The sequence below is a fragment of the Leptonychotes weddellii genome, chromosome 15 (genome assembly GCF_054177405.1).
Source record: "Leptonychotes weddellii isolate Sample4059 chromosome 15, ASM5417740v2, whole genome shotgun sequence".
Classification (NCBI taxonomy): Eukaryota; Metazoa; Chordata; class Mammalia; order Carnivora; family Phocidae; genus Leptonychotes; species Leptonychotes weddellii.
The window spans coordinates 50,123,857-50,150,699 of record NC_138383.1 but is presented as its reverse complement, the minus strand read 5'-3'; the positions used below and the strand labels follow the sequence as shown (position 1 = coordinate 50,150,699).

At 57.1% G+C, this 26,843-nt stretch overlaps 2 protein-coding genes and 2 long non-coding RNA genes across 12 annotated transcripts in view; 2 read left to right on the top strand and 2 right to left on the bottom strand.

Moving 5' to 3' along the window:
- The first annotated feature begins 6 nt into the window (after positions 1-6).
- ZNF594 (zinc finger protein 594) lies at positions 7-9,097 on the top strand. Its single transcript, XM_081805891.1, is given in 3 exon segments — positions 7-877; positions 2,142-2,210; positions 3,995-9,097. A coding segment is annotated over 1 exon segment (1,956 nt). The 5' UTR covers positions 7-877; positions 2,142-2,210; positions 3,995-4,035; the 3' UTR covers positions 5,992-9,097.
- An 82-nt stretch (positions 9,098-9,179) lies between these two features.
- On the bottom strand, positions 9,180-9,647 carry LOC145717441 (uncharacterized). The gene is made up of 2 exons (XR_014140657.1): positions 9,562-9,647; positions 9,180-9,451 (listed from the first exon to the last, which is right to left on the bottom strand). It is a non-coding gene; the product is annotated as an uncharacterized LOC145717441 (long non-coding RNA).
- A 56-nt stretch (positions 9,648-9,703) lies between these two features.
- LOC145717440 (uncharacterized) lies at positions 9,704-11,181 on the top strand. The gene is made up of 2 exons (XR_014140656.1): positions 9,704-9,901; positions 10,167-11,181. It is a non-coding gene; the product is annotated as an uncharacterized LOC145717440 (long non-coding RNA).
- Positions 11,182-15,102: 3,921 nt separating this feature from the next.
- LOC115937252 (uncharacterized) overlaps positions 15,103-26,843 on the bottom strand; it is a 17,614-nt gene continuing 5,873 nt past the window's right edge. For 4 of the 9 annotated variants that reach the window (XR_014140653.1, XR_014140651.1, XR_014140654.1 and 1 more), the window contains 2 exons: positions 21,062-21,151; positions 17,409-20,244 (listed from right to left, as the gene is read on the bottom strand). Coding sequence is in view for 3 of the 9 variants with exons in the window: in XM_081805894.1 (XP_081662020.1) it covers positions 24,933-26,444 (1,512 nt within the window). In the remaining 6 variants the exon portion in view is untranslated. Of the gene's footprint in view, positions 17,318-17,408; positions 20,245-21,061; positions 21,152-23,709; positions 26,453-26,843 lie in introns of those variants that run through there. The other 5 variants (XM_081805894.1, XM_081805892.1, XM_081805893.1 and 2 more) reach the window with 2 other exon arrangements.

Below are 26,843 nucleotides of genomic sequence, written 5' to 3'. Positions count from 1 at the left end.
TCTACACGGTGCACTGAGCAGGAATTGAGGAGCTCCACCTTCAGACTCGGCATCCAATTTCCAGAGCCCCAGTCCCCACTAATCTCCACCGTCTCCCTGACATGGAAGCAAAGTATCATTTTGTCGTGGATAATCACCTAGCTTCCTTCATTCGTTCTGATGAAGTGCCTGGCCTGTGGCTGTTTGGGTTCTGGGTTCCCGGTGTAGATGAGGGAGACCTGGAGCAGCATCGCGAGCAGAAGAGTGGGAGGCAAAGGGACAGCGCGGGGAGAAGCACAGTGTATGGGAAGTTAGGGGGGACACTGAAGCGCAGTTTTGCTCTTAGGTGAATTGCAGAGGAGGGCTCTTGTTACGTGTTGAATTGTGTCCCCCCCACCCCAATTGTGTCCCTTCAGTATATCGACATCTTAACCCCACTAGCTCAGAATGGGACCTTATTGGAAATAGGATCGTTGCAGATGTAATTAGTTAAGGTGAGGTCATACTGGAATAGAACAGCTCCCTTCCCCCCCCCCCGATTCAATATGAGTGGTGTCCCTATAAGAACAGGGCCATGTGAAGAGACCAAAGCAGGGAGAAGCCACATGGAGAGGGAGGCAGAGATTGTGGTGATGCATCTACAAAGCAAGGGACACAAGGACTGCCTGCTATCACCGGATGCTGGGGGGGAGGGGTGCAGGCGATCCCTGAGCCCACAGAAGGAAGCCACCTGCCGGCACCTTCGCTTCAGACTTCTGACCTCTGACTGCAAGAGAACGAAGTTCTGCTCGAAGCCACCCAATCTGGGGTACTTTGTTACAGAAGCCCGAGGGAATAACATAGCTCGGAAGTCAAGAGGCGCTATCATTTCCTTTAATAGATGATTTAAAAATTCACGGTAAGTTTTCAATCATTGTCGTCAGGGAAAGCAGGATTTGAGAAAAGTACTTCATCCAACAGCATTAGCTTTACCAGTTGGAACCAGAAAGCAGATTTATCAGAGATTTTGCAAGCAATCCAAGCACGAGGTGAGAAGGTTCTGGACTCAGATGGGGTTGGAGAGGGCCAAAGGAGGAGTTTTCAGAGTTCGTAGGTATGGAAAGAGGGGAGTCCAAGATGAAGTCATAGCCCACCTGTGTCTCCTGGAGGGCTTGGCAGGTACCAACTGCCGGGCCCCCTCCCCACAGTCTGACTCAGTGGGTCTGGGACGCTGCTGGAGAATTGGCATTTTTACCAAGCTCCTGGGAGAGGCCGATGGTGCTGGTGTGTGGACCACATTTTAGGTGGCATAAACGACTGTGTCTCTGGCCTAGAAGCCCCTGGAACGCCAGACCCCACGAGGGCAGGGACCTTGTCTGGTTCACCACGGCATCCCAGGGTCTAGAACGGTGCCTGGACGCCGTAGGATCACAGTAAATACTTGTTCAACGAAAACGGGTCGTTTGGCAGAAAGGGATAGTAAGAAAGGGGAATAAGTGTAAAATGACGAGTTCATCTCTATCCATTTGCTTCACAATCCAGTAAGACACAGGACTAGAAATGCACAGTGAGTGCAGACGAAAATGTGGGTGAGGAAGAGGAGTTCCAGATCATGATTCATCCTGGACAAAGGAGATCACGGGAGCCAGAGGGGGTGTGGCCACTGATACGTCACAGAAAGACAGGACGAGGGGCTGGGCCTCCATAATGCATGTAACACGGAGAAATGGGTAAAGATAGTACAAAAGTGGCTGGAATATCACCCACTGTGGAAGCCAAGGGAGAAAAGGATTTCAGGAATTACTGGGTCAAGGGGTATCCTGCTCACTTATTCTGCAGTTTTTTATTGAGCGCCCGCTATATTCGGGGCCCTGTTCCAACACTGAAAACAGACGGAGCCCCCAGCCCCGTGGAGTTTCTTGAGAAGCTTACGCGGTTGTGGTGTGCACTGTCCACCTTGGGGGGCTTCGTCGGCATGATGACACTGTGGGACAAGTGCTCTTCCTTCTGTTGGGCATCGAGGGGAGGATGGTTGAGGGAGATTAAGATGCCGGGATTCTAACTTGGTTCTGCTCGCTCCCGCACCCTGTGCTCTGCTCAGGTCTCCAAGCCGTAACTAGTGACACTTTTCTGCTTTAGATGCTACTTGCGTGATGATTCTGAAATCTTTGCCTGCCTTCCAGATGTTCCTCCTGGGCTCCTGACCTGCTGACCTGTCGGCTCTGCAGACATTTCTCCCGGATGCCTCACAGGTATCTCCAACACCTCTGAAATTATTTCCCCCACTGCATCCCCCTCACCCGGCCTTTGCCTCCAACTACCCAATTCAGGTGGTTGCCCAAGTTAGAAACGTGGATGCCATCCTTAATGCCTGCCCTGTCCCCTCGGCCCCTCTGTCTAGGACAGCACCAGGTCTTGCTTCTCTGACATACGGACTCGATCCCTCCGTGCCCTCTGCCCGGAGTTCACTGGGGCCCTCCCTGGCTCCAAGCAGACCACTGCTGTGGTTTCCTGCCTGATATCCCCGCTTGCAGCCTTGACCCAACATTCATCCTCCAGAAAATGATCAGAACAGTCTTCTAAAACCATAAATCTGCTTACACCATTCTCCTGCGTTAACCCTTTCAGGGGCTTCCCATGGCCTTCAGGAGAAAGCCCAAACCTCTTGGTCCTCCACGAGTTGACCAGCCCTTCCCAGCTCCGTCTTCTGCCGTCCCGCATCCTGGGCTCGGTCACATGGTGCGTGCATGGACGCTGGTGGCTTCTCTCACCTTCCACCCATGCACGTGCTGCAGCCTCGTGGGAAGTCTGGTTATCTCAGGTGGTCTCTGAGGCCTCAGCTTAGAAGCTTTGTCCTTCCAGAAGTTTCCTTGCCTGTCCCCCCTCAAGGATGTGCTCTTTCTGCAAGGTCTCACGGCACCCCGTGCGTACCCTTCGTGAGCCCCCAGCCCAGCACGGGCTCTTCAAGGAGAGGGACTCTGTCCTCGGTATTGTCCTGCATGGTGCTCATTACTTTGCACCTAGTGCAGTGCGCGGCCCACAGCAGGGCTCAGAGGGCAGATCAGCACTGGGGAGCGGCAGAGAAGAAATACAGCGGAGTGCGGAGTCGCTGACAAGACAGGGCGACGCAGGGGTTTCACCCCATGGTCTCACCTTTCTAAAGCGAGGACAGGATTGGCTGCTGAGAGCCAGGGTGATGCGCGACATAGCAGAGTTCTAAGGAGAGAAGGGAAGGTACCAAGTGTCTGCTGCTCTCTCCTGGGTGGTTCCCGAGCAGGGGCTTCTGTTTCAGGAATTCAGGATGCTGTGGGATGTGGCTGTGAGCAGGCTGTTGCACTCCGTGGAAGCTCTGTGGGGAGGAGATGCTGCGGGAGGCAGAGCTGGCCCCACCAGGGGAGGGGGGCATCCATACGCTCTCCGCTCTCTGACTTTGGGGTGAAACACACAAACAAGGAGAGTCTGTAAAGGGATCACTGGCATCAGAGGATCGAGGATTCCCAGTGGTTTTGATGCCTGGTGGCAGGGTGCTTGTGGTCTGTGCCAAAGGGCGTCCAGCCTCATCTTGGGGGGATGGCAGGGTGGGGGGGCACGGTTCTGGGTTTGCCCGGGTGTTCTGGAAGGACTGGGCTCTCACCTCCTCCTCTGCCCTTCTCTGTCCTGCTTGTGTTACTGGATCTGTACCGTTTCTCCTTGGCCATTGGGCACGAGGTTTAGATTTTGTCTGTGGACGGTGCCAGAGGGACAGTGCAAGGCCACAGGAAAAGGAAAAGGAAAAGGAAGGGAGTTCTCCTCCTGGCGCTCATGCACCACTTCATTTTTTTTTTCTTTTAAAAATTGTATATATTTATTAGAGAGCAGGCATAAGTGGGAGTGTTCCGGTGGTGGCCACAATCTCCAAAAAGGTCCGAATCTCAGCCCCAGCCAGGACACAGTCCTCTTCTCAGTTCTTTATTCCTCCCTCTTCAACTTCTCAGTATGGGGGAAGAGGTGATGTTTGTATTTTAGGAATGCTAGCATGGTCTACTTATCATTTCAGATCCAGAGATCAGAAATAACATAAAGGACCAGAAGTCAAAGATGGACGTTCCTGGAGACATAGATCCAGCAAGGGTTGTATCCGAAGGATGCCAGAGACTGATCCGTCAGGAGCATGGGTTGGTTGAAGCTGCTGACCCTGTGGTCGGATCATTGAGGCGTTGGGTGAGCCCCTCACAGGATGCAGGGGGGCTCCCCGCTTCCCAAGGGAGAGCTATCAAGGAAGCGAATCTCATTCCCGCAAAAACCATCGCAGGAGAGAGCGGCCACAGGTGTAATGGGAGAGAAAGAACACTTGCTGCAGGAGAAAGATCCCACAGCAGAGAAGCCTGTGGTGAGAGATTCCAGCAGACATCAGAGGTCACCCAGCGCCAGAAAACTGGTAGCGTGAAGAAAACCCATCAATGTCAGGAATGTGGGAAAACGTTCAACCGGAGCTCCAACCTGATCATCCATGAGAGAATTCACACGGGAAGGAAACCCTTTATGTGTGACGAATGTGGGAAGGACTTCAACCAGAGTTCAAATCTCATTATTCATCAGAGAATTCACACAGGGAAGAAACCTTAGCTGTGTCGCGAGTGTGGGAAGAACTTCAACCGGAGCTCCAACCTGGCCAGGCACCAGCGGATCCACAGTGGCGAGAACCCCTATGAGTGCCAGGAGTGTGGCAAGGCCTTCCACGGGAGCTCCAGCCTGGTCCTGCACCAGAGGACCCATGGCGGTGGCAGGAAGCCTTTCGCATGCCACCAATGCGGCAAGACCTTCAGCCAGAGCTTGGACCTGGTCATCCACCACAGAGTTCACACTGGAGAGAAGCTGTACGAGCGCTATGAGTGCGGCCAGAGCTTCAGCCAGAGTTCACACCTGGCCACACACCAGAGGACCCACACCGGGGAGAAGCCCTTCGCGTGCCCTGAGTGTGCGAAGGCCTTCAGGCAGCGTGCGCGCCTCACCGAGCACCAGAGGCTGCACAGCGGGGAGAGGCCCTATGCATGTGGCGGGTGTGGGAAGGCCTTCAGCGGGCACACGGCTCTGCTCAAGCACCAGAGGCTGCACGCGGGCCAGGACATGGGCCGGCTGGGACAGCAGAGAACTGAGAGGGAGGAGAAGCCCTATGAGTGTACGGAGTGTGGGAAAACCTTCCGGGGAAGCTCAGACCTGATCCGGCACTGGATAATCCACACCAGCGAGAAGGCCTACGAGTGCAGGGCCTGCGGGAAGGCCTTCAGCCAGAGGTCACACCTGCTCTCGCACCAGAAAATCCACACCGGGGAGAAGCCGTATCCGTGCGGCGAGTGCGGGAAAGCCTTCCGGCAGCGCTCACTCCTCGTCCAGCACCAAAGAATCCACACCGGGGAGAAGCCCTACGAGTGCGGGGCCTGCGGGAAGCCCTTCATCTGGCACACAGCCTTCCTCAAACACCAGAGGCTTCACGCTGCAGAGAAACCCCAGGGACGCGGGAGGACACTGAGCCAGGACCAGGCACCTGGGGACGAGCGGGAAACTCATGGGGAAGAGAGAGCACACCGGCGCGGCCAGCGTGCCAGAACCTTCCAGGGCACCTCGGACCTCATGGGACTTCCGGTGACTCACGCAGGAGGGAAGCCCCATGCATGTGCAGAGTGTGGGAAATCCTTCCAGCAGAGCTCAGACCTCACAAGGCACCAGAGAATCCACAGCGGGGAGAAGCCTTACCCCTGCGCTAAATGTGGGAAGTCCTTCAGGGGCAGCTCCGACCTCATTAAACACCACTGTGTGCACACAGGAGAGAAACCCTACAATTGCCCCGAATGTGGGAAGGCCTTCAGCCAGAACTCCCACCTTCTCAGTCACCAGAGGATCCACACTGGAGAGAGACCCTTTGAATGCGGCGCCTGTGGGAAGGCCTTCGGGGGGCGCACGGCCTTCCTTAAACACCAGCGGCTGCACCTCGGGGAGGGGCCGGGGCGCGGCGACAGAGCCCACAGACAGGACTCGGAGGTGACGGAACCCTAAGGGACCCAGGGCATGCCTGAGGGAGGCCATTCTTATTGCACTGTCAAGGTGTTTATCACTGGAAAGCACCTGGAGGCAGGAAGACGTACAGGCCATCCTTCTGACTCCAAGTTGACACTGGTTGTGGTCCCCGGGATGTAATCACTGGACAATGTTTTAGGGGATGTCTACTGTCATTAAAGTCATTAGAAGTCACCATGGCAACAGCCCCAGAACTAAATTCTTCATGAAAGGAGCCATTTCAGCCCTGACCCCCTGGTCCAGGGACAGGTCTAAATCTGCTTTACGTACTTTAGGGGTGGTTCCCGTTAGGGATGTGCTTTATATGTATGTCTCCCCCTCTTCTCGTTCTTACACATGTGTGATGATGCTAACTGCAAAGATCCACGAATTGGGAGGAAGCCACAATGACAGGAGGACAGCTGGACGCCAGGAAACAAGGGCGAGAGGAGGGTGTCCCGCAGAGAAAGCGGGGTGTCCTCTGGTAGCCCCAGGAGATAGGAGAGCAGGTGTCAGGGACAGAATCAGAGCGTGCACCAGGGCACAGCACAGAGGTGGCCTGAGCGGGGAGGAACTCTACTGCAAAAGGTCAGGGGACTGTAGGGGCAGTGGTTTTGTCTCGACCCAGGGCTTTGCAAGGGGACACAGCTGGTTTGAGAACTGGAGGGGCCAAGTGGAACCCTGGAGCTCACGAAGCCTGGTGATTAGGCTCCACCCATCTGGGCTATCATGGCCAATCAGCACTAGGCTTTTCCCACCTGGGCGGTCATGGCCAGTCAGCGTAAGGCTCTGCCCATCTGGGCGGTCACAGCCAATCAGCATTAGGCTCCGCCTGTCTGAGTCCCCACAGCCAATCAGCATTAGGCTCCGCCTGAGTCCTCACAGCCAATTAGCATTAGGCTCTGCCCACCGGGGTGGTCACAGCCAGTCAACTGTTCTGTTCCTACTGAGCCCAGACACAGCCGCAGCACTTAAAGGGATGCTAGAGGCAAAAGCTTTTCAATCCCTCCTAGTTGACACTAGAGACAAAACCTACTTGCCATCTCCCCCCACAACTACCTATTGATTATATCCACTAAGTGACCAAGAAGATCAAACTGTCACTCAGTGTCTCAAGTCTCAGGCAAAAAACTCATGTCAGGGGCGCCTGGGTGGCTCAGTCGTTGGGCGTCTGCCTTTGGCTCGGGTCATGATCCTGGGGTCCTGGGATCGAGCCCTGCATCAGGCTCCCTGCTCTGCGGGAAGCCTGCTTCTCCCTCTCCCTCTCCCCCTGCTTGTGTTCCCTCTCTCGCTATCTCCCTCTCTGTCAAATAAATAAATAAAATCTTAAAAAAAAAAAAAAAAAACTCATGTCATAAGCAACTTTTGAAGTATCCAGGCTGCTCACCACGATCCACCTGACTGTCCTTCTCACCCATAGAGGTGCGGTCCCCAGCAACCAAGTTCACCATGTGTGACCCCCACACAGCCCCGCTCTCTCCCCTGCCTGCCTCTTGCCCTAAGCTGGAACAACTGGACCCTCTTTTCTGAGATTCTGGAACTCAGAAAATCTAGTTCAGCCAGGGCTGGTCTTTTAAATAAAGGACGTTTTAAGACCCAGGAGCTGAAGTAGTAAAGGAGGAAGGCGGTCTGCAGAGAGAAGAATGAAGTGGATCCACATAAAGATTCAGAGGCTCTCCAGGGGTGTCTCTGACAATCAGCCAGCTTTGGGGATGTTTGTACAGACCACAGACGCCAAAGTAGGGTTTAGAAGCCTATCTCTTTCCCAGATTACAGAACCATTTATGAGGACTTAGAAGCTCAATCCAAACATCGAAATGTTTTTACATTGATCACTTGCCTCCCCTTCTAAGAATTTCTTTTCTCCTAGCATGAGAAGGCAACTATTTATACTTTTAATATGGTTCAGATAATGAAAGGAAAACCGAGAGCAAGGAATGGAAGCTAACACAGGAAATCTCCGAAGGGAGACTCAGGACACCCAGTACAGATGCCCACGGGTCTAAATTCTCGCACCGGCGAATGTGAGAGCAGCTTGGAGAGGCGGCGGGCAGACCCATCAGAGGCTGGACGGCTACAGTCCCCTTCTGAGGGGGACACGGGCTTCAGCCAAGTGAGCATTCCCCTTAACCAAACCCGTGTAGGAGAGGGAAAGCTTGCACATCAGGAGGAAGTGAGAATGTGCCATCTGAACCCACCTGCCACACATCAGCTGCTGCTATAAGAGCAGGGGGCACGTGGCCAGACCTTCAAACAGAAGTCAGGACGGACTCGGCATCAGGAAACCCATACCCCAAGAAGAACCTGTAAGCGTAAGGAGTGCGGGGCGATTTTCAGCAGGAGCTCACACCCGGTGATACACCAGAGGATTCACACAGGGAGGAGACTTTACGTTGGTGGTGACCGTGGCAAAGATTTCGGTCAGAGCTCCAATCTCCTCCACCATCAGCGGGGAGTCTGCTTCTCCCTCTCCCTCTGTCGCTCCCCCTGCTGTTCTCTCTCTGTGTCAAATAAATAAACACAATCTTTTAAAAATAAATAAACAAATGCAGGTAACACGTCTGATGGGTTCTGCCCAGCACACACTCAGTTCTTTAAAGGGAAATGCTCTGGCACTTTTTTTTTTTTTTACATTGTTCATTGTAAGAAAAATTCAAACACTCAAGCAGGACTTGTTTGAACTGGCCAAAGTCCTTTGTTTCTCCCCGGAAGCCATTATTATACTGCAGATCTTTTATGTATATTCTCTTGTTTTCTTCATGCTCTCAACTACATAGCCTTTTAGCTTCTTCTTCTTTTCAATGTACTTTTTTAAAGATTTTATTTGCCACTGAGCAGGGAGTCCGATGCAGACTCGATCCCAGGACTCGATCCCAGGACCCCAGGATCATGAGCTGAGCTGAAGGCAGACACTTCACCGACTGAGCCACCCAGGCATCCCACCCTTTCAGCTTCCTGAAAACAAGGAACTATTTTTTTTTGTATTTGCTCACCTTCAACCCAGGCCCAGATTTACATATATATTTTTGTTCAACAAATGAGTGTCCATGCTTATAACTGTCTAGTTGTATTATTGAAAACTATATTCATCACAAGAGCATAGTGTGTGTAATATTCTTGCTTTTCTTTCCCCTTTACACATAACCATAAACTATATATTGCAGGGGAAAAAAACAGGTTAAACTCTATTTTGCTTGGGAGAGGTATCCATTTATTTCAAATTAAACTTGGTGGCTGGTTTCTAGTCAAATATTTTAATGGTTCTCATTTTAAAAATGTTGTTTTCCTAAAAAGTAGTACTTCATGTGACATCTGAATGTAATTCTTCTGTAGCACTTTCTTGTGATCGCCCACCCCTGAATCGCACATTTAGCTCCTACACACAATTTTCATAATTTACATTTTGCTAGGAGACCATCCACTTCGTGTAGGTTTTCAGATAGGATGTCATGGTCTCCTCCTCCCCTCCCCTCCCCCTCTGCTGAGCGGGGCTCCCCTTCCCCTCCCCTGCTGGGCACGACTCCCCTTCACCTCCCCCTCCGCTGGGCGCGGCTCCCTCCCCTCTCCCACCCCCGCTGGGCGGGGCTCCTCCCTTCCTCCTCCGCCGGGCTCGGTTCCCCTTCCCCATCACTGGGCGGGGCTCCCTCCCTCGCCGCCCCGCCCACCCGCCACGCGCGCCCCCGCGCGCCCGCGGGCTTCTGGGAGGGGCGGCCGCGCAGGTGTCTGGCAGGCTGCGGGCGGGAGCTCAGGCTCCCGCGGGCTCAGGGCCGTGGCGGCGGTCAGCAGCTGTGGCTTCGCGGGGCCGTGTGGGTTGTGCCGGCCAGAAGGCTCTCTGCAGGCAGCCCGGGCAGGAGCAGAGGCCGGCGCGGCGCCGGCTGCGTGGAGGGGTCCGGGCAGGTGTCCGCGGCAGGTGTCGTTCGGGCAGTGCAGGGAGCGCGGGGCGGCGGAGGGGGCGGTGCTCCAGGGAGGAGAGTGAGGCTGGCGGGGACGTCCAGCTGGGGAACCCCCGGGGGCCCCTCTCCTTCCCCGTTAGACCTTCCTGACGCTGGACGCCTTCCCGGAGACCCCCGTCTTGCTCCTGGCGGCCCTGTATCCAGGGCGCTGCTGCAGATCCGGGGCCTTTGAATTATTCCCTCGATGGAATTAAAATGTTTCTTTTGCTGTGGCCACTACAGGAATTTGAGAAACGATGGAGGGGTCCACCTGGTCGGAGGCTGCCTCTCCCGTGCGCTGGAATCCGTCACTGCAAACGTCACTGGAAACAGGCAGGTTACATCGCACCGAGTGCGGCTCGCGTCTGGGCTCTGATACTGGAAGCTAATGACTTCCTGTGGGCCCCGGGGACATTTTTTCTCCTGCTGTGTTTTGTTTTCTTTCTTAGCCTTTGTCTAGTATCGTGGAAAGCACCATACGTATCTGTCCACCAGACTGCAAGTCTCTCAAAGGCATGACTCTTAGTGGAACAGGATCCTAGAGACGGATGGAGGGATGGAGAAGAAGGGATTGCAGGGTTTGGCTCCTTGGCGAAGCTGAGTGTGTTTAGTGAGCGCGGAAAGCAGAATGCTTTTTCTTATGCTGCAGGGTGCCCCTGAAAGCCTGCCGCGGGTGTGGGCCTTCTCCGGAGCGAGTCCAGGCTAGGATGGCTATACCACGGGCAGCAGCTAGAACTCTGGTCCACGGCGCACACAGGATCAAGGGACGATTATGGAGATGGCGCCAGAGCAAGAGACGTGGGAGTTCGAGACTGGGCTACAAGGGAACCACTCTCCGGGTCCAGAGATCTCCCGCCCGCGGTTCTGGCAGCTCTGCCCCCAGGAGACTCGGGGTCCCCTGGAGCCCCTGAGCCGACTGTGGGTGCTCTGCTGAGTGGCTGAGGCCCGAGAGGCACACGGAGGAGCAGATCCTGACCGTCCTGCCCGAGATGCACAGAAAGAGCCGTGGCAGGGGAAGGCACCTGGGGCATCCAGCTCCAGCCCAAGCGGACCCAGCCTTTGCCAGAGCATGGTGGGGAGCCGGACTTGGGAGGGAGAGGAGGAGGGAGTATGAAGGGCACATAGTAGGTGCTCAGAAGTTGGCTGTCATCACTCTGAAAGACTTAGGCTGCTTGGTCACCTCTACAGTGAGGAGGGAGAATGATAAACTGCCTCACAGCGGGGCCCTAAAGATGAAATAAAGCTTCTATCACCTCTGGCTCCGAAGCCTCGCCGCCCGCCTCCCCAGCTTCAGGGAGCCCTCACACACCCCCAGGAAATCCTTCATTCCCGTCCTGCCTCCTTAGGCCCACTGCTCTCCACTCCTAGTTCATCACTCCCTGAGCTAGAGGCCAGCCTTCAGATCCTTTCTCTTTTGACTTCCCCAGGCCTCCCAAAACAGACTCTTTAAGCTATCAAGCCATTCCGGTGTGAGATACAGCCTATGGTTACCTTTACCTGCTGCCCGCGCCCCTGCTAGAAACGAGGATGTCAGCACTTAGCTCCTGCCCATCTCTTCCTTCCCTGCCTGAGTCATCCCCATACACATCCTCCCCTCCCTGCCTGGGGCAGAGCCTAGACCAGAGCCTCAGGAACCAAGGGAACGTCGCGGTGATGTGTTGCTCATCAAGAAGATTCCATTTCATACTTGGTTGTGCATCACAACCCCCCCCCATCAAACGGAAGCATTTGACAGCTCTTAGCAACAAACGGGGGGAAACTAGAAATGGAGGTTGATCTTAGAGTCTATTCCAGAAGTATGTTCTTAGCTCCCAGCATTCCTTGCCTTTATTCCAGAATTTTTCTTTTTTTTTTTTTTTTGTCTCTTTTACTTCTGTTTACTAAATCTCTACTCATTTATCAACTGGGTACTTTACTTTTCAAAACAAGCTAGCTAGCTGTGGTTGTTTGTTTCCCCAGCAAATACACTGCAGATTTCTTAAACCACAGCATTTAATGTGGAGAAAATGCATTTTTTAAAATTTTTATTTATTTTTTTAAGTAGGCTCCACAGCCAAAGTGAGGCTTGAACTCATGACCGTAAGATCAAGAGGGGCACACTCTGATTGAGCCAGCCGGGCGTGCCAAGAAAGTGTATTTTTTAAATCGAATGCTCTTAAGTCACCTTCAAGCAATGGTTTTTTGTCCTCTATTTGGACCACAGAAAGTGTCACAAACAATTAAAACATACAGTGTTATGGATGTCTGAGAGCAAAAGGGCAAAGCACTCTTCTTTAAGGAGCAGGTCAGAGGGGGAGGCAGCACCAAGCAGGTGGACGCAGGAATGGGCAGCCGTCCCCTCCATAAGGGAGCCAGCTGCTGGGGGACCCTTTCCAGCGGCTGTCTGCCGATGGGGCAGGGAGCGGAGGGAAGGGTTCCAGAGTCAGGAGGAGCGGACTTCCTGCCCTTCCCTAACCCTGCGACCCTACTTTCTTGTGTTTCCCATCCCCCACAACATCAGCTGGCCACTCCCCAGTTTCTTGAAAATACTACTTAATCTCATATTTTTAAAATATTTATTTATTTTAGAGAGAGAGAGAGCGTGAGCACTAGGGGCAGAGGGAGAGAGAGAATCTCTAGCAGGCTTCCTGCTGAGCACAGAGCCCGACAAGGGGCTCCATCCACGACCCCAAGATCATGACCTGAGCCGAAACCAAGAGTCAGACGCCCAGCTGACTGAGCCGCCTCTGTAGTGAATATTTTTTAAGTTTCTATTTTCATGCCAGAAGTATAAATCCTGGGGCACCTGGGTGGCTCAGTGGGCGAAGCGTCTGCCTTCGGCTCAGGTCATGATCCCAGGGTCCTGGGATTGAGCCCCGCATTGGGCTCCCTGCTCAGTGGGAAGCCTGCTTCTCCCTCTCTCTCTGCTGCTCCCCCTGCTTGTGCCAACTCTCTGTCAAATAAATAAATAACATCTTAAAAAAAAGAAGTATAAATTCTAATCCAAGTGGCTCCATGCCAAGTGTCTCCGTACCTCCAGGACAGGCGTGTTTACTCTTGCAGCCCTTGTTGCAGGAGGCGACCCAGTGGACTCATCGGCAGCGCCTCTGCATCTGAAACCACCTCTGAGGCCGGGGGCACTTTAGAGCAGGCAGCGGTGAGAGACCCCACAGTGCAGGGATGGGCGCGGCCCCGGGGCAAGGTGGCAGGCGGATGGCTGACCCCGGTAAGAAGACGCCCACAGGGAAGAAAGGCCTCGAGTGTAGGGAGTGTGGAAAAGTCTCCATTTATGACTCACACCTTCTAACCCACCAGAGAGTTCCTTCCGGAGAAAAGAGCGGTGACTGTGGGAAACCGTCCAAGCAGAGCTCCACCCTCCTTCCGCATCACAGGAGGAACCCCCGCGAGCGCCGTGAGTGCGGGAAGCTCCCTGCGGTGGGCGCCGGAGGAGGATGTGTTCGGGGAAGCGGCCCTCTGGGGGTCCCCACCGTGGGAGGGTCTTCAGTCAGCCCGCGTGCGTCTGAGTCAGGATCTGAGAATTTGCGGTGCAGAGAAACCTCGTGTGTAAGGAGTGTGGGGGCGACTACAGGTGGGGTTCGGAGCTCGTGAGACCCCCGAGAGTTCATTCCAGAAAAGAGCCTGCCCTGTCCTGACGGTGAAAACGCCCCCGGAGTCCTACGTCTGTCTCGTGAGTTCTGGGACTAGATTCCATAAAAGGTGTAAGTTCCTGGATTTAGGAAAGACCGTTTACCTAGTGCCACCTGCAGACCATCACTCTGCCCTGGGATTCAAATGCCTACTCGCTGGAGCCCCGGGCGGGGCACGACGCGCAGCCACTGGGCCGTGCTCATTCCCATAAAAGCACCGTGAGTGGTCTCTGCTCCCGGCCCTGTCTCCACCCCGTGCTGGTCTGCTTCCACGGACAAGGCCACAGCCACAAAGGGCCAGGCACGAGACAAATCGCATGAGTCACCTGGACGGGAAAGGGTGATATGCAGAAGTGTGAGCCAGGGGAGCGAGATCTCGGAGAATAGAGGAAGGGCAGAGTGGGGACAGGTGCCACCTCTGGGAGAGGGACAGTGCCCAAGGAAGTAGCAGAGCCTCCCCATCCCAACCGAGACTGAAATCAGACCTCCCTGGACAACGGTGGAGCTTCCAGCCGTGAGCCACAGCTGGCGTGGACAGACTCGCAGGAACCAGGTTTGCACTCCCTTCCCCAGCTGTACTTCACTTGGTGGTGGGAGGATTCGCTGCAGGGAGGTCACTGAGCAGCACAAACGGGGGCTCTCTTCTCTCTGAACTGGTTCTTAAGTATTTACCAGCACGAGTTCCGGCCCAGTGGACGGTGAAGTTCACCGAGGTGCTACCCGTGAGAAGGGGAAGGAAAAACGACAGGAACCAGAAGGAGCGCCCTTTACTGGCCAAGCTGTGCCCACTAGCAAAGTGGAAACGTATACAGGCGGTCGTATACAGCAGGGCGCAGCCCAGGAGACCGGGGGTCAGGAGGCCACACACTGCTACCCGGCCCGGGTGCCGACCTCACTCCCACCTCGGGCCCCTCGGGCCCTCCCTTCCTCCATGCTGTCCGCCCGGATCGGAACACGTATCACCCCTGCCTCAGATCTCTGCTTCAGTGTCCTCTCTTTGGAGAAGCCTTCCCTCCCTCCACGATACCGTGTTATCCCCGCTCCCGTAAATGTCCAGAGGTAGCCGGGCGGGCGCGTTGGCCTGCACACCTGCGGTCCCCGCTGCTCGGGAGCCTGAGGCCGGAGGCCCGCGTGAGCCCGGCGTCCTGGGCTGCACTGTGCTGTGGCAATCAGGTGTCCCGGGAGCGGGGAACCGGCAGGCCACCTACAGAAGGGCGAATCGGCCCCGGTGGGAGACCGGAGGTCACAGCGCCTGTGCCGATCATACATGTCCAGAGGTGCAGGGGTGGTCCGCGCACAACAGCCTACAGGCTCAATGCGCATCCAGCTCGTGGCCTGTTTTTTGAAGCCCACAAGCTGAGAAAGGGCTTTATGTTGTCTCTGTTCCAAAAAGCAGAAAGAAAGAGTGACAGGGATTGTATGTGGCCCACAAGCTAAACTGTTTATTTGCTATCCGGCCCTTTACAGAAGCGCCCCAAGGCCTGGCCTAAGGGGCAGCTCAGTGTCGTCCGGCCCGCCGCCGCAGGACCCCGCGTGCTCCCCCTTGCTCTTGCGCAGCCCCCCACCCCCCGGCTAGACTGTTATTCTGCGTGGTTGAAGTATGGGGTCTGTTGCGGCTCACGGGGAAGGCAGAGCGGCAGTCCCAGGGACAACCGGGTTCCTTCTCGGCAAGTGTCAGGGAGGGCGCCCCCCTCCTTCGTGGAAACTGAACTACACGGCCACGTCGGTCTTCCAGGGAGGCTGGAAGCAAACCTCTCGCAGGACGGCCACTTGCCCAGTTAAAAGTCTCACTGTGGAGGAGAGAATGTGGCAAGAGCAGCACTCCCCCCCCCCAGGGGACGTGCCCCACCCCTGCCGACTGACCGGGGGAGGGGAGTCTGGGCTCGAGAGGGCGCAGGGGGACCGGGCAGCAGAGGACGAGGACCAGAGCCCAAGGGTGTGGATGAGGGCTGGCCTCGGGGGCCACTCCAGAATCAGCCGTCATTCCAGCTGCGGAACGGGACTCTGAGAAGAGTGAAACCAGAGACATCCTTTGTAAGCAAAATATTGACCGGAGAAGGTCTCTTTTGACGTGTCGGTACAAAGGAACGGAGGCTGTGTGTGTGCAGTCTGACTGTGTTAGAGGAACAGTTCCTTGCACCCGGGGGTTCCTGGGGGTCAGTGGTGCCGCCCTCGTGTGATCGGCGTCTGCCCTGTTTGTGTGTGGAGGGGACCGTGTCCGGGTGCGCATTTGCAGCTGCTAGCAGGGGGTCCCCAGCCAGACAGCTGAATAAAGAGAACTTGTGCTAACGGGGAGGGGGGTCCTCTGTCCCCAGCAGGAGACAAAGAAATGGACTCCCTGGTCTCAGCAACCAAACACACGGCAGGGACGTGGAGGGCACGTCTGCTGGGGCCGGTGAGAAATGCGCACAGAAGGCTGTCCTCTACCCAACACCGCACCCCTGGGACGAGCCCGCCCGTCCTCGGCAAAGCGCGAGGTGCACATGCCAGGGAGGGACCTGTGTGCCCACAGGAAGGGAAAGGAGTGATGCGAGCTTCCGTCAGTCCCTGGACCCTCTTTTTTTTTTTTTTAAGATGTTATTTATTAGAGAGAAAATGAGCGCGAGCGCGAGCAGGGGAAAGGGCAGAGGGAGAAGGAGAAGCAGGCTGCCCACGGAGCAGGGAGCCCAACGCGAGACTCGATCCCAGGACCCCGGGATCATAACCCGAGCCGAAGGCAGACGCTTAATGACTGAGCCATCCAGGCGCCCCAGACCCTCTTTTAACATAACGAGACCAAGGTCGGGGAATAACTGCAGTTAGAACAGCTTCATTCACAAGCTTACAGCCCCCAGTGAGCGCTCTTCCCCGGCCTCGCTCTCCTTGGCTCCACAGGGAGAAGTAGGGAGAGACAAGGAGCAGCACAGCCCTGCCTGGATGCGGAGGAAGCTTGTGCTGGGGGCTCACAGATGGGGGGGGGCAATGGATGAAGCAGGAGCCCCTCCCCATCCTACCTGCCCGCTGCCAACAGAGAAGGGCAGCCCCTTCCCTCCCGCGGAGGCAGACTGGCTGCGTGGGATGGAGCACCCCGCCTCGTGGTCAGCAGAGAGGCGGGGAGGAAAGGGAGGTGTGTTCACAGGCCCGGCCACCAAGGTCTCCCTGCACGTCCCCTGGGCTGATGCAGGCTTCTGGCGTAGCTCCTCCCCTGCCCCGTCCCGCGGCCCCTGTTCTCTCACCCAGATGTTCCCCAGGGCGCCCCCCAACAGGCAGCCCCCAACACTCCATCTAGAGGTCTGTTCCCCCAGGACTGCAACCTAAGAAAACCAGGCGTCAAATAAGCAGAGTAAAGAGATGTTGGCGGGGGCAGTGGGGGGGCCCACACTGCGCTAGCAGCCTGGGGATGGGGAGAGGGGGCAGACGGGAAGGATAGGACGGGGCAGGAGGAGAGAACGGAGGAGAGCCCAGGAGCTCCTGGGCTGCAGCAGCGGGCCTGGGGCTGAGGGACTCCATCAGCCCGGGAGCCTCGTTTGCCTCCGCTGGTCACCTGCAAAGTAATGAAGCAGTTTTCCACAGTCACGTCTAACCTTAAGAAATAGGCTTTATAGGGGCGCCTGGGGGCTCGGTCGGTGGAGCGGCCGACTCTTGATTTCGGCTGAGGTCGTGATCTCAGGGTCGTGAGATCGAGCCCCAGGTCAGGCTCCGTGCCCAGTGGGCAGTCCGCTGGAGATTCTCCTTCTCGCTCTGTCCCTCCCACCGCGTGCACGCTCTCTCTCTCTAAAGTAAACAAATCTTAAAAAAAGAAAAGAAACAGGCTTGCTTTATATTGCTATGTTACGGATGAAGAGACGAAGAGGTTCACTAGTTTGTCCAAGGTCACGTGATGCATCCGAGGCAGAGCCAAGATCTGAACCTAAGTATGACTTCCAACCCTGTGCCCACACAGCTCCTTGTTTGCTCAACAAAACTGCGAGGAGGAGGAGGAGGAGGAAGAGGGGCTTTTCGCATTCCTGACTTGAAGTGTGGGGCAGGGGGAGCCAGACTCCGCAGACGGGTGGGGACTTGGTCCCTGAGACCCGCCTGCCGCCGCCGCCTGGGGAGCAACACAGAATTAGTTCATTCTGTCCCGACTGCAGAACAGAACAATAAGAAATGATGGCCTTTCTTTCAAACGTGAAAACAGCTCCCTCACCCACAAAATCGGCATAAACGAACGCCTTATAGAGCAGACGAGCACATCTCTGTACACAGACAGGACTAACGCTTCTGGCCGTGAAGGAGTCACGAGGACTGGATTTACCATCCCCCCCGTCCCAGCCAACTAAGAAGCCAGACAGAACAGTGGACGACAGGGGTGCCGGGCAGGGTGCCCCGAGGGAAGAGGGACAGGTGAGGTAAGAGCCAGGATGGGCCCGGCTGAAGGGACGGAGCTGAGCGTCGCAGAGGAGAGAGCCAGCTGACCCCGGGCCTCACACACACATGCTGGCGCCATGTCCCCCACCCGGAGCCAGGGACAGAACCCGTGGGAGGCACAGGTCTGGGAATGGCTGGAGCGGAGAACCCTTGCCGTGGGCACGCACCCCGCAGAGCCGCACAAGGGTCTTACTGCAGGGACCTGGGCCTCAAGGCTGCTCAGTCCCACCAACCAAGTGGGAAACGGAGCCTCAGGAGAACCAAACTGTTTCCAAGTACCTTACTGGCATCCCAGTTCAAAGCTCAAAAATATTGAAAGGAATTAAAAAAACAACAACAACAACAACATAAAATTTACAATGTCTAGGATGCTGCCAAAACTTCAAGGCAGGGCTGCCTGGGTGGCTCAGTCATTAAGCGTCTGCCTTCGGCCCAGGTCACGATCTCAGGGTCCTGGGATCGAGCCCCACATCGGGCTCCCTGCTCCACGGGAAGTCTGCTTCTCCCTCTGCCTCTGCCCCTCCCCCCTGCTCGTGTTCTCTCTCTCAAATAAATAGATAAAAATCTTTTTAAAAAAAGACATAAACTGAATTCTAGAATTAAAATTACAATGTCTGAGATGAAAAATGGGGATAGAAACTACCAAAATACCTAAAAAAAAGAAAAGAAAACAAACAAAAAAGATGAACAGGGCATCAGCGAGCCGTGGGACACCGTCAATCACTGGAGGATACGTGTGGTTAGAGTCCCAGGGGAAAGAGGAGGAAAGCAGAAAAACACTTGAAGCAATCGGCGCTGACGGTTTCCAAATCCGATGGAAAGTATCAACCCACGGGTGGAAGGAGTGTGGACAAACACCGGGTCTGTATGGAAGAAACATACAGCAACACACTATCAAAATCAGACCGGCTGAAAGCGGTCATGAGTACCCATAATCGGCTGTGCTGTGGAATTTCATCTCAGAAACGAGGACTAAAACTGGTAAGTGGAAGGAAGTGCTAGCTTATTGGGGAGTCTGAGGACTGAGTACCCTCACGGGGGAATGTGTGCGAGGAGAGCCTTCCGTGACCTCCGAACACATCACCTTCGCCACTTCCCGGTAAACGCACTGGGGAGACTTGGCAAAGACCCGGTGTGGGAATGGGAGCCCACGTCCGCTCACAGGGCTGCTCGGCAGCTCACGTAGATGCAATAATGTGCGTTAACGACCGGTGCAGGGCGAAGGCGCGACCTGCACTCTCCTCGAGCTCAAGCGCCGGGGAGAAGGCACCCCTAACCTGGGGCAAATCAGAAGACGGACCACGGGTAAAGGAGAGAACAACACTGCATTACGGGGCGCCTACTACATACCAGGTGACGGGCTCTCAGGTGCGTGGTTCATCTGCAGACGCTGTCCCCACTTCCCGGACGAGGACACGGGAACCCCAGGACAGACCGAGGTAATCCCGTCCACGCTGAATTCCAAAGAGGCCGCGGGCGCCTGGGGGTCAGCACAGACTGGCCGCCCTGGCTGTCGGTCCACTGTGAGGACAAACGGCTCCTTCTCCCTCAACTCATTTGCATTTCCTACAGCGCCCGAGCCAACGTGGTGCGAACAAGAGGGAAGGAGCAGGGGTGGGAGCCCATCCCGAGCCTGGAGGACACACATGGTTCGTCTCGCGGTACAGACTAGGTAAGCACAAGCCGCCCAGGGCCAGTGTTGAGGGTAATCCTGAGCAGATGAGAGCACAAGCCCGTGAGGCCGAGGAAGGCGCACCACGAGAGCACGGAGTCCCAGCAGACACGTCGGACGCCGGCTCCCATGCAGCAACAGCGTGTCCAGGAAGACGGAAGTAACGTGTGAAAACAGGAAGGAAAGCGATAAAGCGGCAAAGGCTGTGATGAGAGAGAGACTCTGAGGGTGGCCCAGGTGAGATCTGCTCTGTTCTCTCTCCTGGTGCTGAAAGTGGCAGGTGTCCGGGCACCCGGGGCCGCTCGTACTCGCGTAAATGCGTCATGGGTCAGCTGCCGCAGCCACAGAAAGCCTCCTCCCTGTCCCCCGTCACATGAAGGGACGCCACGGGGGACAAAACTCTCACGCCACCAGCATCCTTTGGGGGGACAGAGGGTCTGCACAGAGAGATGAAGGGCAGCAAGGTATCACGACGCTCCCCTCAGCTCCTGGGGCTCACCCTCCGTGGCCTCTTGTTTGTGGGGACCACTCATTTCTTCACTTCGGGGTGGCAGCCCTGGCCTGATACCCTTCGTTCTGCAGCCCATCAGCCAGGGCAAGACCCAGAGCTGCCACAGAGGGCGTGTGCGGTCCACTGACCCCAGGGAGGGGGAGGAGAGAAAAGGCTTTAGGTCAGAACAAGGGTCCTGCAGTCGGTCCAGCCCCAGATGGCCGCGCACGGTGGATGCTCCGTGATGCGGAAGGTGTCAAGACCAGAGGTTCCTCCACACTGGTATTCAGAGGGCCTCCCCGGTGCGAAGTGTCTAGGGCCTCCCCCCGTGTGACCGTCTCCCACGCGCAGCACCTCCAAGCTCCACTCAAGACCTCCCAGGTCTTCCTCACACCCACTGCAGCCCGGGGACTCCCGACTTGGGACTGGAATGTGGATTATAGGCCCCCTTCCTGTGCCCCCCGCAGTCCAGTTTGAAGAGCGCCCCACAAACAGCAGATCAAGGGTGCAGATGCACTCTGCTCCCTCCTTGGTGATCTCTGGGGTCGTCTGCCCAGGAGCTGGCCCAGACCTTACCCATCCGACGCATAACCAACCTCCCTCTATGCGGAAGGCCCCACACGGTCAATCCCCATGCCGGCCGTCACACGTCCACACCGGCCTTCCCGCCCACAGCCTCGGACCACAGGGCCTTCTTCCTAAAGCCAGCCCTGCCTTCCCCACCTGAGTCTATCCGTTCCCACCACACGCGAGACAAAATCCAAGTTCGTTATTAAACACTGTGTGAAGGGGCCTGGATGGCAGCCGGGAGCATCTGCAGGGCTGCTGAATGAAGCCCACCCCAGGATGCGGAAAACGGACAGCCGAGCCTCCGGGTGGGAGTTGGCTGTGTGCCCAGCACCCCGACCCCACTGCTCCCCGGGACCCCACGGGCCGGGGCCGCACTCGGTGGGGCTCCTACCTCATGGTCCCAGAGGCAAGGTGGCGGCCGGGCGCAGAAGGTGGCTCTGGAGACGTGCCGGGTGCCGGGGGCGAGTCTGGTCCACACGGCCTGCAAAGCGTGTTACAAACAAGGACACATGAGCGTTCTGTCCACACCACAGGGGAGGCTGGAGACGAGGGTGCGGGAGGGGCCTGAGGCTCATGGAAGGGCTTCACCTGCCCACCGGCCGCCCCCAGCCCTCCTCCCCTCTCGGAGCTCCGGGCGCCTTTTGGGGGCACCGCCCGCCACTGGACTGCTCAGCAGTCTCCTAGCAGTCTCCTAGCGCTTAGACCCACCCCCTCTGTTCGGGGGGCCCCCAGGGTCGGTACACAGGTGCTAACAGGTTTGGGGGCACTCAGCAAGTGCTGGGCGACTGGGGCTCCGGCTCCCTCCACCGTCAGGGGCGCCCCGAGGCAGGTCCTTTGGACAGTTTCATCCCCAAAGCTGAGGCCCCGGATGAAGGAGTAGTGATTGCGGCTTTCTGGGTTAATGTTTTTCAAAGGTCAAAGCTGGCTTTCAGGGGCAAGGTAAAGGACTACAGAGGTCCAAGGATGGGTTTCAGGTGGCCCGTGAGTCCCCTGGGGTCCCGTGCACATTCTTCTGGGCAGAGCCTTCCAGAGTCTCAAGACCCCTCGCGCAAGCTCAGGGACCCGCCTTAGATCAGGAGTCACCTAGAAGAACATGTAATGAGTCTGACAGTAGTAACAACTGCAAAAACTGGCCCTGAAATTTCAGTAGTAAGGCTTTTAAAAAAAAAGTTGGACCACCCAGATGATCCGGAACATTACCTTGTTAATCATGAAAAACATGGATGTGTGTATAGAGATCATTTATGACCAATGAACGGAATCGGTAACACGGGCCCCGTTGTGAACGATAAAGGATCTCACCAAGCCAAGCAGAGGGCGGAGGACAGAGTGAAGTTTCTGCAAAAGCAGGAGCACAGAGCAGGTGGCTGTGGCCCTGGGGGGAGGGTGCCCCTCAGGGACGGGGATGACACTGGCCTAGGAGGGTCACATGAAGACACCGTGGAACAACGTATTTGGCGTCAAGTGAGTAAAACTGTAAGGACACACAATTTACCCAACGTGTCAGGACACCAGTAAACGGAAAGGATGAGAATGTATACCAACGGAGCTAAAAATCCTCAAGGGTTATTTCTGGGCATTTAGGGAGGTCTTTGAGATTGTGAGGCCTGGTTTTCAAAGCTCCAACCCTAAGAAAATTCGGGCTTCTGGGATGCGTGGGTGGCTCAGTCGGTTAAGCAGCTGCCTTCGGCCCGGTTCATGATCCCAGGGTCCTGGGATCAAGTCCCACATCGGGCTCCTTGCTCAGCAGGGAGCCTGCTTCTCCCTCTCTCTCCCTCTGCTTGTGCTCTGTCAAATAAATAAAATCTTAAAAAAAAAAAAAAAGAAAATTCGTGCTTCTTTTCCTCGGTGGACTCCTACTGGCATGAACGTATGGCTACCACTCACAATAACAGGGCAGATTTCGAGTCCCAAGTCGGCGGAGAGGACGGGAGGCCGACAGAAGGGAAGGTCCGAGTCTCCCTGAGATGAGTGGTGCGAGGCGGACGTGGGCAGGGAGCGAAGTTACGGGCTGTGTGCATAGCGTGTGCATCAAGGTGGAGAGACTCGTTCACCAGAATTCCTCCTGGGAAACACGGACTCTTCTTGGGCCGAGAGGAGACCTCCCCTCTTTACGCATATGCTCAAGTACAACAACCGAAGTGGGTCACTGTTGCCTTCCCGTGTTCCAGGGAGTGGGCTGCTGAGGGAGGGCCTTTTCTCCTTCCGCGCAGTGGCCACAGCCCGGGTGGGGCCGGTGGGGAGGGGCTGGGCCTTGCTGAGGTGGCTGAACCTGAGGTGGGGGGAGCAGGGAGAGAGAGCTAAACCAGCCGTGGTTTGGCCAACAAGGGACGTGGGAGGACGTACAATGTGCACGCCCTCCTCCCCTGGGAGAAGCACCTGGGTGCGTCTGTGGGAGCGGACTCTTGGGCGTGAGCTTAAACAGGGGCCGAGTCTCTGTCGGGGCCAGGGGTGAGTGTGGACATCAAACACGTGAACACAGGACCAGGGGTTGGAGGGACGGGTGCTATCTGGCTTCACAGGACAGAGACACGGTCGGGGAGCATTTTTCGGCTTGAACCTGAGCAGTGAGTAAGAGAGCACGCTGCACCTGTCATCCCCGTAAGGACGGGGGAAGTTGGAGAATCCCTCCCGCTCGGGGCCTGACCGCCAGACACCAGAGGAAGGACGGAGGGTGGGGGGCCGTGCGGCGTCCTGTTCTCTTGTACAGCCTTTTCTCAAGGAAGGGTCTGAGCTGGGGGAGCACACTGGGGCTCAGAGTAAACCCACGTGATGGGTTTTGGCTGTGAGTGGTGGTTTCCAAGGACACGATTTAAATCCATGACATTCAAATCCACGTAGTAAAAACACCAACGTGCACAGGGTTTCACACACGGCAGCCGCGAGCCCGCCTGTCCACGGCACAGCACGGGGCCCAGGAGCTCGGACAAGCCCCCGAACGTCCCCCCCCGCTCCTGGTCTTCGACATCGGCGCAGGGACACCCACACCCACCCGGTCGGCCGATGCACAACTCTGTGAATTAAAGATCATTCAACAAACACGGAGAACAGGTGGATTTTATGGTACGCACGTGGTCCCCACTCCAGCCGCTTACAGGGGCCCCACATCAGAGACACGGTGAAAATAAGCACGGAGAGGGTCTGGTGCTGGGCCTGGTATAGCAAACACTCGGGAACTCTAGGGGTCAGTAATCGCGTCACAAAGAAGAGATTAAACAACAGAGCATCGAGCACATGTCACGTTAGATCTAAGAAGTCCACAACCGCGGGGCTGGTCGGACCCTGGAGCTCACGGAGTTCAACCCCCTCCTCTCAGGGCCGCGCGCGAGGAGCAGCGCCAGCCTGCTGGGGCCGGCCGCCTCCCGGTGCCCCAGACACGCGGACGCGTGGACGCCCGAGGAAAACACACAGCGCTCGGGGGAGGAGGCGAGGGGGCTGCCGGGCTGTGGGTGAGCGACAGCAGGTACCACGGCAGAGGGCTCTGGGCTGCGGGGCGAGGCCCAGCGAGGGCCCAGGCGCCTGCTGGCGGTGAGGCCACACAGTCCCTCTGCTACCTGCTGACGCACGACCCAGCAGGGCGTCCGTCCGTCCGTCCGCGCAGCGCCCCCGCGGGGCACAGCTGCCCGGGCTGCTCTCTGCAAGCCCCCCGCCTGGCCCACCAGCCCCTTGGGACGCTCAGGGCCTCGCTCGCCATCCTGGAAGCGGCCTGTCGTCTCCTCCGTCCTGCACCCTCTGCGGGGGGACGAGGAGGCCTCGCGGGAGGGGGTCCCCAAGCTTCCCGGCTTCAGCAATCGTCTAAGGAACCCCGATAGCACGTCTGCAAGATGTCGACGCTAAGAGAAGCTCGATCAAGGGTCCTGGTGCGACACCGCGGCCGGGAAGACGGAGTGTGTCCTCCGCCACGACCTCCTAACCTTCCACGAGTCAGCGCTGCCACCCTTGGGAGGTGGCGGGCCACGTGTCTCCACGGTTCCCGAGAACTAACGATCTGGGCTACGTGGCTGGTAGAGACCCCGGAAGTGAGGGGATCCGCTCGGGGAGCGCGGAGGGAGTGCGAAAGGGGACAGAGGAAACACGAAGGCCTGAAACAGCTTTTACGATTTAACTCGGGATCCCGAAACTTCTCCGTGAACCGTTCACAAAAGCACCTCCTCGTTTTTGGCCGCTGCGCTGGAAGTCGGCGGGAGGAGGACTTGTGTCCCCTCGTGGGGTCCGCAGGCCTGGGCGCGGCCGGTCGGGCTGGGGCGCGTCGTCCAGGGCGATCACTCCGCGCAGTGGACGCTCTGGTGCCGGAGGAGGTGGGAGCTCCTGCTGAAGGTCTTCCGGCACTCCTGGCACTCGTAGGGCTTCTCGCCCGTGTGCGTCCTCTGGTGGAGGACAAGCTGGGAATGCTGGCCGAAGGCTTTCTCGCACTCGGTGCACTCATACGGCTTCTCCCCGACGTGAATCTTCTGGTGGAGAAGCAGCTCCGAGCTGTCCCAGAAGGTTCTTGCACATTCGCTGCACTGGTGAGGCTTCTCCCCCGTGTGGATCCTCTGGTGGACCGTGAGGTGGGAGGTCCGCCTGAAGGCCTTCCCACACTCAAAGCACTCGTAGGGCTTCTCGCCGGTGTGGATCCTCTCATGCCTCAGAAGCTCCGAGTTCCCCCGGAAGGCCTTCCCACACTCCTTGCACACGTAGGGCTTCTCGCCGGTGTGGATCCGAATGTGTCTGATGATCTCCGAGTTCTGGCCGAACGTCTTCCCACACTCGTTGCACTCGTAGGGCTTGTCCCCCGTGTGGATTCTCTGGTGGCGGATCAGCTCCGAGCTCTGGCCGAAGCCCTTCCCGCACTCGTTACACAGGTAGGGCTTCTCTCCGGTGTGGATTTTCTGGTGCCGGATGAGGCCCGAGCTGTGCTTGAAGGCTTTGCCGCACTCGAGGCATTCGTGGTACCGCTCCTCCGTGTGGATGCGCTGGTGCTGGATGAGCTGAGAGCTCACCCGGAAGGTCTTCCCGCACTCGTTGCACTCATACGGCTTCTCCCCGGTGTGGATCCTCTGGTGCAGAATGAGCGCCGAGTTCTGGCTGAAGGCCTTGCCACATTCCTCACACTTGTATGGCCGCTCCCCGGTGTGGATCCTGTGATGGTGGATGAGGTGTGAGCTCTGGATGAAGGCCTTGCCGCACTCGCGGCAGGCGAAGGGCTTCTCCCCGGCGTGGATCCTCAGGTGCCTCCGCAGGCTGGAGTTGGTCCCAAACGTCTTCCCGCACTCTTTGCACTCGAAGGGCTTCTCTCCGCTGTGGACCCGCAGATGCTGGATGAGGTGCGAGTTCTGATTAAAGGCCTTCCCGCACTCTGTGCACGTATGAGGCTTTTCTCCCACAGGACTTCTCCGGGCCTTGTGAGACTCTGAGTTCTCCACGGGGTTGTGGCGGGAGGCGGTGCAGGCGCGGACGGGCGCGGCTGGGGGCTCGGCCGGAGACGTGAGTGGGTGCGGGCCGGGGCTGCAGACGCACTCGCTCTCGTCGCTGTCCCCGGACTTCTCGCCCGACGGTGACCTCTTACAGGCGATCAGCCCCGACGCCAGGCCTCTCCCCCGAGGAGACGCCTGCTGCGCGCTCTCGTCCGAGGACGCTCTCGAGTGCCTCTCCACCACGTCTTCTGCCCGGGCGCCTCCAAACTCCCGGCCCTGGCAAACCACCTTGGGAAGTTTCTCTGACGCTGCCACGCGCGGCTCGGCTTCTTCTGAAACTTCTTCCTTGGGGATTGCCTCCGCGCGCTCAGTCCCCATCTCACAATCTGAAATGAGAGAGGGCAGGCGCGTGAAGTGGCTGCAGCGCACGTGACCAACGCGAAATCTAGGGCGGCTGGAGCGGCCCTGGGGTCTGGTGAGAGGACGGGACGCTGCCCAAGAAAGGGGCCTGGGGGCACGGTGGGCACGCCAAACGGAGAGCGGCCCCTGACAGAAGCGCGACACGAATCTTCAGAGGGAGAGATTTCAGGAGAGAGACGCTCACGAAAGCTCCGTAATTCTAGCGGTGAGCTGGCGGGGGACCTGGGCTTGGCAAGGAGAGTGGGAACAGAGGGTCCACCACGGAAAGGCTGGGAGAAGCAGCAAAGACGGCACACTGATCGCAAGAGAGAGGGACCCTCCCTGGTGCAGCCCCGTGGCGCTCACCAGGATACAGGT